The following is a 9,175-nucleotide window of genomic DNA, read 5'->3' as shown; positions in this document are numbered from 1 at the left end:
GGGCAGAGAGCCAAAGATGCTGTGAAGCTTCCTATGAGACACAGGACAGATCATGCCCCCAGCCTCCAACATAGAACCGTGTGACCTGCAAGCGTTAAGATGCAAAGGCTGAGAACCTTCAACTAGAGTGGCAGCGTGGAGGAAAGAGCATCAATTTTTCATTTTAAAAATGAGAAAGTGACGGAGCAAGAGAAGGAGAGGGAGAAACAGGAAGAGAGTGAAGAGGGGAAAGAGGGGGACAGACAGACAGAGACAGGGAGAGAAGGGTTCAGCCTCAGAGGCTTAGTATCCCAGCTCCCCACCTCCTGCACAACCTTGGCAAGGCACCGGCCCTCTCTAATCTCATTCTTCACATCAGTGAAGTCGGGCTGATCGCACGTTCTCCTGGGACCGAGCTTAGGAAGGTGAGGATTCGGGATGTGCCGCACAGGAAGCACACACACAGGGCCCCCACCAGAGCTCAGGAGGCCGAGCCCCCCGAGCCTCCCCCTCCTCCCCCTGCTCTCCCTGCTCCCTGGATCCTCCACAGCATTTGCTGGAAAACTGACCCAGGGAAGGCTGCTTCTGGGACTGAAGAGGATTGTTCAGACCTGGACCCTTTAGGGCACTGATGAAAATTCAGTCTGGACAGTAGTCACGGGGGCTTCAGGAGCATACTAGGGTGTTAGGGCACCTATGTCCAAACAGGAGGCAGGGCCCTCCCGTCCCAGCAGAGAGCAGGGCCCAACGGTGGGAGGACTGAGCCAACCTCTTATCAGCCCCGCTGTCCAACCCCCGAGCCTGGGGCAATCCCCCTGACCTCTTCCCACTTCCGCAAAGCCCGGTATAAGGGCAGCTTCTGTGTGCCAACAGCCAGAGGCTGAGAGCGGAGGCTTCAGACTCAGGAGGCAAGTGTCCCTCGGCTTCCCCGGGAGGACAGGTCCGGGTCTGGGAAGAACCCGGGCTCTGTATGGGACACGCCAGGGACTCTGGTCCCTTGCCCATAATGACCACTGTCCTGCCCCTTCTTCCCCAGTGGGCCTGACTCTGGCCCTGAAGGTGAGCACGCCTGTTCCTGCAGGAGTGCCGGTGTGAGCTGCGTGCTGTCCCAGGGAGCAGTGAGGCGCTCTCAGGGAAAGGGACTTGAGCTGACGAGCCCCTGTTCTTCCCCTGATCCTCCAGCTCGGGGTCTGTTCGCTGGGGGACAAGGAAGCTCTCCACTTTGCCCTTCAATCTACCAGTTGAGCAGACCCTGCCTTTCCACTGTGTTCCAGGGACCCTGCAGACACAAGGCAAGTCCCCAGGAGGGAACGTGGAGCTGAGTGTCTGTCACAAGACTGCAGGGACATGAAAGGCTGCCTGCTGCTGCCCCTTCTCCTGCTGGGGACAGTTTCTGCTCTCTACCTGGGTGAGTGCTCCCCTTCCCTTCTCAAACATTTTCGTCTCTTCTTTCCTGCATCGTTTTTGGCTCTTGCGGGTCCAGGGCCATAGGCCCCCCTTCAGTTGCCCCAGCCCCTCTCTAGTTAGATTTCTGCTGGACCCAGAGCTGTGACCTGAACTTTTCCCCAGGGCTCCTTTGCAAGGAAAAACACCCACCTGTGAAGAGGAGGGCTTCTCACATCTCTCACTCCCAAATTACCTGTACGTGGTGTCAGCTGGCATCAGGTTCTCATGCATTTGTGTGTGTGTGATGCAAGAATTCTGGCCCGTCCAACCCCCAAGGGATCCTTCCAGTCTTTGGTCCAGAAGGGGTCCCTAGGAAGACTGAGTGGAGCCATCAGAGCTGTCCGTGGTCCTGGAGGAAGGTGGTACCTGGTCTGATGGTGGGTTATTTCTTTTTGCAGAGAAGGATGCCTCCCATATGGGCAGTCCGCAGACACAGGCAGACCTGAGCCAGGATCTGGAAGGCTCAGGGGGACAGGAAGGAGAGCTGGCCCTGAGTGGTGAGGTGCTTGATTCGGGGGGAGAGGAGGCCGAGGACGCCCACGACGATGAGGGCGACTGTGAGTTAGACCCAGATGACTTAGATGAGGACGTGCAGTGCCCCAAGGAAGAGGAGACAGTGCAACTTCCTGGTGGTCCTGAGTGCAAGAGCTGCCACTACAGGATGGTGCGGACTCCAAGAAGGTTCTGCCACGCTCAGGTAAGCGGCAGTGAGGCCACACCCAAGGAATTCGGAGACCAGAGTGGATTCAGCCTTCTCTCTCTATTATTTAGACTAGGGGTTCTCTAAGCCTAGTATCCAGCAGAAGTCTTGTTAAAGCACAGATTTCTGGGCCCCATCACTTCAGTTTCTAGATTAGTAAATCCGAGGTGTAAAGGTTTATAACAAATTCCTAGGTGATGAGATTGTCCGTCTAGAAATTACACGCTGATAGGATAGCCACTGGTTTAGATGAAAAGCTTTGGTGTGGGAGACACCTGTGTTGTGTCCTGGCTCTGCCTCATCAGCTGTTTTATTTGGGCAAGTCAGTTCACCTTTCAGGGCTCCAGTATCCTCATTTGTAAAATGGAGATGCATGATGCCACCTCTTAGAGAGTTACGGTGAGGATTAACTAACACACGGAAAGTATTTAGAATATCTGATGTTGTTCGGTCGCTAAGTTGTGTCCAACTCTTTTTGATCCCATAGAGTGTAGCACTTCAGGCTTCCCTGTCCTTCACCATCTCCTGGAGTTTGCTCAGACTCATATCCATTAAGTCAGTGATGCCATCCAAGCATCATCCTCTGCAGCCCCCTTCTTCTTTGGTCTTCAATCTTTCCCAGGGTCAGTCTTTTCCAGTGAGCTAGCTCTTTGCATCAGATAACCAAAGTATCGGAGCTTCGGCTTCAGCTTCAGCTTCAGTCCTTCAAATCATTATTCGGGTTGATTTTCTTTAGGATTGACTGATTAGATCTCTTTGTAGTCCAAGGGACTGTCAAGAGTCGTCTCCAACACTGCAAGATGAAAGCATCCGTCTTTGGCACTCAGTGTTCTTTGTGATCCAACTCTTACCCCCGTACATGCCTACTGTGAAAACCATAGGTTTGACTCTATGGGCCTTTGGTGGTAAAGTGATGTCTCTGCTCTTTAATTTGCTGCCTTGGTTTGTCGTGGCTTTTCTTCCAAGGAGCAAACATGTTTTAATTTCTTGGCTGCAGTCACCGTCTGCAGAGATTTTGGAGCTCAAGAAAATAAATCTATCACTGTTTCCACTTTTCCCCCTTCTATCGAAAAAGTGATGGGACCAGATGCCATAATCTTCGCTTTTTGAATATTGAATTTTAAGCCAGCTTTCCCCATTCTCCTCTTTCACTCTCGTCAAGAGGTTCTTCATTTCCTCTTCACTTTCTGCCATTAGAATTATATTGTCTGCATATCTGAGGTTGTTGATATTTCTCCTGGTATTCTTGATTCCAGCTTGTGATTCATCCAGCCTGCATCTTGTATGAGGTACTCTGCATATGAGTTAAATAAACAGGGTAACAATATACAGCCTTGACGTACTCCTTTCCCAATTTTGAACCAGTCTGTTGTCCCATGTCCAGTTCTAACTGTGGCTTCTTGATCCACATACAGGTGTTTTAGGAGACAGGTAAGGTGGTCTGTTATTTCCACCTCTTTAAGAATTTCCCACAGCTTGTCGTGATCTACACAGTCAAAGGCTTTTGTGTAGTCAATGAAGTAGACGTAGATGTTTTTTGGAATGCACTTTTTTTTCTCTATGATCCAATGAATGTTGGCTATTTGACCTCTGATTCCTCTGCGTTTTGTAAATCCAGCTTGTACATCTGGAAGTTCTTGGTTCACACTGCTGAAGCCTAGCTTGAAGGATTTTGAGCATGACCCCGCTAGCATGTGAAATGAGCGCAATTGTATGGTAGCTTAAACATTCTTTGGCATTGCTGTTCTTTGGGATAAGCATGAAAACTGACCTTTTCCAGTCCTGTGGCCACTGCTGAGTTTTCTAAATTTGCTGACATCCTGAGTGCAGTCGGTGATGGGTAGGGATGCCTGGCATGCTGCCGCCCATGGGGTCACAAAGAGTCGGACACGACTGAGCGACTTAACTGAACTGAACTGATCGAGTGCCGCACTCTAGCAGCATCATCGTTCAGGGTTTTCCACAACCTCACCTAGCTTTTCGTGGTGATGCTTCCTAAGTCCCACTTGATTTCACACTCCGGGGTGTGTGGCTCTAGTTGAGTGGCCACCCGAGTCACTAAGACTTTCTGCACAGTTCTTCTGTATAGTCTTGCCTCCTGTTCTTAATCTCTTCTACTTCCGTTAGGTCTTTATTATTTATGTCCATTAGTTTGCCCATCTTTGCATGAAATGTTCCCTGATATGTCTAATTTTTTTGAAGAAATCTTTACTCTTTTCCTGTCTACTCTTTCCCTCTGCTTCTTTGCACTGTTCGTTTAAGAAGACCTTATCTCTCCTGCTATTCTCTGGAGCGCCACAGTTAGGTGGGTATATCTTTCCTTTCCTCCTTTGCCTTCTGCTTCACTTCTTCCCTCAGCTATTTGTAAAGCCTCCTGAGACAACCACTTTGCCTTACTGCATTTCTTTTTCTTGGGGATGGTTTTGGTCACCGCTTCCTGTACAGTGTTATGAGCCTCATCCATAGTTCTTCAGGCACCCTGTCTCTCAGATCTAATCCCTTGAATCTATTCTTCATCTCCACTGTATAATCATAAGGGGTTTGATTTAGGTCTTACCTGAATCGCCTAAGAGGTTTTCCCGGCTTTCTTCATTTTAAGCCTGAATTTGGCAATCAGGAGTTCATGATCTGAGCCACAGTCAGCTCCTGGTCTTGTTTTTGCTGACTGTATAGAGCTTCTCCATCTTTGGCTGCAAAGAATATAATTTGATTTCAGTGCTGGCCACGTGGTGGTGCCTATGGGTAGAGCCATCGTTTCTTTAGTTGGAAGAGGGAGATGCTGTGACCAGTGCATTTTCATGACGAGACTCTGTCAGCCTTTGCCGTGCTCATTCTGTACTCCAAGGCCAAACTTGCCTGTTGCTCCAGGGTCTCTTGACTTCTCTCTTTTGCATTTCAGTACCCTCTGATGAAGAGGACGTCACTTTCTGTGTATTAGTTCTAGGAGGTCCTATATGTCTTCGTAGAACTGGTCAACTTCAGCTTCTTCAGCATTGGTGCTTGGGGCACAGCCTTGTACTAGTATCGTTTTGAGTGGCTTGCCTTGGAGACAGAGATCTTTCTGTCATTTTCCAGTCCCGCCCGAGACCGCGGCTACGGGCTACTCCGTTTCCTCCAGGGCTCCGTGCCTTCGCAGCTGCCGCGGTGGTCATGTGACTTGTATGTGCCCATTCCCGTCATTCCAGTTCATCGATTCCTGACATGTTGAGGTTCCCTCCTGTCGTCTCCTGCTTGACCAAGCCTAACTTACCCTGATTCACAGCCCTAACGTTCCAGGCTCCTATGCAATGCTGTTCTTTACAGCATCAGACTTTCACCACCAGATGAACCCATAACTGAGCAACGTCTTTGCTTTGGCCCAGGTGCTTTGTTCTTTCTGGAACTATTGTAATTGCCCCCCACTCCTCCTCAGCTGCATATAGGGCACCTTCCAACCCAGGGTCTCACCTTCTAGTGTCCTATTTTTTTGCCTTCTCATACTGTGCATGAAGTTTTCATAGCAAGAGTACTGGAGCGGTTGGCCATTCCCTCCTCCAGTGGACCAGGTTTCGTCAGGACTCTCCATGTGACCCCTCCGTCTTAGATGGCCCCACATGGCATGGCTGAGAGCTTCATTGAGTTACACAAGCTCCTTTGCCAGGACAGTGCTGTGATCCATGAAGGGAGAGTGGTCCTTGGGTCACTGTAGGTTCTCCATAAGCGCTGGCCGTGGGGGTGGGGGGGAGGCTCAGAAGCGGGGAGATTTATGTGTCCTTGTGACTGATTCACATTGCTGTTCAGCAGAAACCAAAATAACACTGTTAAGCAATTATCCTCCAACTGCAAATTAAAAGAAAATAACAAAGCATTTGACCTTGGAGATCAAGATGAAAAGTAAAGGCCAGAACAAGTGAATAACCGCTTTAAACATCTTTCAAATATGTTATTTTGTATACAATTGAATAATTCCATATAAAAATAATGTAAAAACATTATTTTTAGTTATTTTAGTTATTTATTTATTTAGTTATTCTGAGTATTATTACTCTTTACTGCCAGAAGTTCCTGACATCGAATAAAGAAGCAAGAGATGGGATTCAGAGGGGCTATAGACCCCTGATTTCTGAGCTGGAAAAGGATGTGGGCGGGTCTCGCCTTGCAAGGAAACAGTGAGTTTCTACCCCACTTCGTCTCTCTGCAGAGAATCTGCAGGCGTTGCTACCGAGGCAACCTCGTCTCCATCCACAGCTACCGCTTTGACTATCGGGTGAGACGCTGGGCAAGAAGGACCAACCAGTCACAGGTCTGGATCGGAGGCGTCATCAGGGGCAGGGTAAGTGAGGGTCAGTTCTCAGGTCTTGTTTTAAAGGTGGTTTAATACTGCAAAGTGAATCCACTATTGTTTTACATTTTTCATTATTTAGGACGATGTTGGGTCTCTGTCGCTGCGCCGGCGCTTCCTCTAGTTGCCGCCGCTTTCTCTAGTTGCCGCCAGTGGGGGTTGCTGCCTCCTTGCGGTGCTCAGGCTTCTCACCGCTGGCTTCTCACCGGCTTCTCATGACGCACAGCGTGGGCTCTAGGGTGTCGGCCTTCACAGCTGCTGCGAATGCTCGAGAGACCTTGCTCAGTAGCTTTGATGCCAGGGCTTAGCTCCTTTGCAGCACGTGGGGCCTTCCAGGACCAGGGATCGAACCCATGGCGCCTGCAAGGGCAGGCAGCTTCTTCACCACTGGGCCACAAGGGAAGTCGTTTCTGAGAGCCTCAAGGCACCACCTGCCCCCATCGAGCCTCATCCTGGCCCGGAAGCTGGCTTGTGCTGACTTAGGAGACGTGATGACTGAGCGCGTCTCTTCCTCACCCGTGTTCAGGGGCTTCTCTCTTGCAGCTTGAAATCTGCCATGGTGGATGCACTTACACCAGAGAAGTGGACAATTATTATAAATCGGGGTTCTTTCTTTCCTCTGCCTCACACTTTCCACCAAAGCTGGCTGTGAAATGTTAATTAGCAGATCACTGGATCAGGAGACGAGAGTTCACACCCAGCTTGGTCCCTCAGTGGCTGAATGCCTGCCTCCGTATTTCAGTGTCCTCATCTCTGAGGGGGTCCTTCTCTCAGAGTGACCCGGGGGCTGTGCCTGAATAAGCGCCGCCACATTTGCTGCTCACGTGTGGTCCTGGGACCAGAGTCTCAGCATCACCTGGTAGTTGTAGAAATACAGGACCCTGGGCCGCACCCCAGACCTCCCGAATCAGGATCCGCATTTCCACCAGATCACTAGGAGACTGTCTGCTCAGTGAAGTCTGAGAAGCCTGCTGTGCCTGAGAGCTGGAAGCGATGTTTGCTCTTCCATGTCACTGCCTGAAAATGCTCAGGCGTGTGTCTGTACGGGGGGTCCTAGCCAGGTGACACAGCGAGAGGAGATTATAGACACAGTGTCCAGAAGGGATGCTGAGGGGACTTTCAGGAGCCCCAGCACCTGTCTTCCTGGACCTCCACCCTCTGACCCAGCCTCTCTCTTCTCTAGTCCCGTTGCAGGAGATTTCGCTGGACCGATGGGAGTCGCTGGAATTTTGGATACTGGGCCCGAGGGCAGCCTGGGAATGGGAGAGGCCACTGCATAACCCTGTGCACCAGAGGTGAGGGGGCCAGGCCCCCAGACAAGGTGGAGGGGTGGACTCGCACACACGTCTCTGTGAGCTGCACAGACACGCCTCCCCTCATACCCTCCCCCACTAGAGAACCCCGCCCTGTGTGTGAGCAGGGCTGAGGGGCAGGGATCCTCAGAGCCACAGTGAGGGGTCCTGGACGGGGCTGGGGGCTCTGTGTCCTCCAGACTCAGCGAGGCTCCTTCCCTTCCTCTGATGGGATGGAGACAAGGAGTGAGTGTGGGAGACGGGAGGGATACTCGGGAATGGGAGGTGTGGCCGAGGGACACGGGAAGGATGTGGGAACTAGGGCCAGCTGACAGATGATTCCCCAGCTCCCAACAGCTCGGCTGCCCGACGTAAGGGAGTTTAGAACAGGGCCGAAGACCACACAGGCTAGAGTCAGGTGGCCGAGGTCCTCAACTGGCTCTACCACTTGTCTGCTGAGATCAGAGCAGGTTATCACTCCCCCGAACCTCAGTTTTCCCCATGTGTGAAATGGGAGCGCTGACTGCCCTGACCTCTTGGCATCACTGTGAGGATGGAAGGACAGTCCATAGGAAGCCCTTAGCACACTGTCTATGCAAGGGAAGAGATCAGTGATCGTGGCTAGCTTGGACATGGGGAGACATACGGCCCTCAGATTGCTGGGGAAAGGTGACCTGTGAGGTGCCTGACGGTGGGGGTTGGGGGGACACACTCAGATGGGCAACTGACATCACTGTGCTCTCTGCCACCAGGGGGTCACTGGCGACGAGCTTCATGCCAGAGGCGGCTGCCCTTCGTCTGCGCCTTCTAAATCAGAGGTGTGGAGACCCTGCCTCTCCACCATCCTGGCCACCCCGCACCCCTGGCCCCCTTGCCCCTCGCTTGTCCACGTCATAAAAGCTACACTTCTCACAGCATCTCCTGACTCTGTTTTCTTCACTGCACATATTGGAGGACTCTTCGGGGTTGGGAAATCTAGGAAGCTCTCAGTTCGGCTTTGTGGGGCCCAGACCGGGTCTTTGAGGATTTAAAAGCTGGAGCAGGATGGCTGAGTGGTGAGGGTCGGGGGGTTGGGGTGCTGGAGTGTTTGGCTGCAGTGCTGGCTGGGGGTGGAGGTGGGCCAGGCTGAGGAGGGGGTGTCTGGCTCCAGAAGACCCTTTCCCAGGGTCCCGTGGAAGAAAGCCATTGGTGAGCAGTTGGGCAACTGGCCCTCTTGGTCTGGATTGACTGAGGCATGTGGGGCGGTGTCGGAAGTGGTGACTTTCCAGAATGGAGGCCACATGGTGGATTTAAGAAGTGGGTGGAGACGGGAGGTCCCACCAGGGGTCTCCACATGGTGCACGGAGAAACCTCCTCAAGGGATGGACGCCACCTCCAGCTCCGTGTCGTCTTCACCTCATGTTCAGTTCTCAGTTCAGTTCAGTCGCTCAGTCGCGT

The 9,175-nt window shown here is 51.8% G+C and overlaps 1 protein-coding gene across 3 annotated transcripts; it reads left to right on the top strand.

Moving 5' to 3' along the window:
* The first annotated feature begins 728 nt into the window (after positions 1–728).
* Positions 729–8,655, top strand: LOC138420070 (proteoglycan 3-like). Of its 3 annotated transcripts, XM_069553179.1 has the most exons (7): positions 855–919; positions 1,016–1,038; positions 1,254–1,387; positions 1,824–2,122; positions 6,306–6,437; positions 7,630–7,741; positions 8,491–8,655. In XM_069553179.1, the coding sequence occupies exons 3-7, from the start codon at positions 1,327–1,329 to the stop codon at positions 8,547–8,549; spliced, it is 663 nt and encodes a 220-aa protein (XP_069409280.1). In that variant the 5' UTR covers positions 855–919; positions 1,016–1,038; positions 1,254–1,326; the 3' UTR covers positions 8,550–8,655. The 3 variants fall into 3 exon arrangements, with proteins under 3 accessions (XP_069409278.1, XP_069409279.1, XP_069409280.1); XM_069553177.1 differs by lacking the exon at positions 1,016–1,038 and having other exon boundaries at positions 729–887; XM_069553178.1 differs by lacking the exon at positions 1,016–1,038 and having other exon boundaries at positions 854–919.
* Positions 8,656–9,175: the final 520 nt, after the last annotated feature.

Source organism: Ovis canadensis, chromosome 15, assembly GCF_042477335.2.
Source record: "Ovis canadensis isolate MfBH-ARS-UI-01 breed Bighorn chromosome 15, ARS-UI_OviCan_v2, whole genome shotgun sequence".
Lineage (NCBI taxonomy): Eukaryota > Metazoa > Chordata > Mammalia > Artiodactyla > Bovidae > Ovis > Ovis canadensis.
Note: the sequence above shows the minus strand (reverse complement) of the source record. Positions and strands in the feature narration are given on the sequence as shown.

Coding starts and splice junctions, on each gene's coding strand:
- LOC138420070 (XM_069553177.1), top strand. CDS start 1,327: ATGAAAGGCTGCCTGCTGCTGCCCCTTCTCCTGCTGGGGACAGTTTCT. Junction 6,438..7,629: donor GAGGCGTCATCAGGGGCAGG/GTAAGTGAGGGT, acceptor TCTCTTCTCTAG/TCCCGTTGCAGGAGATTTCG. Junction 7,742..8,490: donor CATAACCCTGTGCACCAGAG/GTGAGGGGGCCA, acceptor CTCTGCCACCAG/GGGGTCACTGGCGACGAGCT.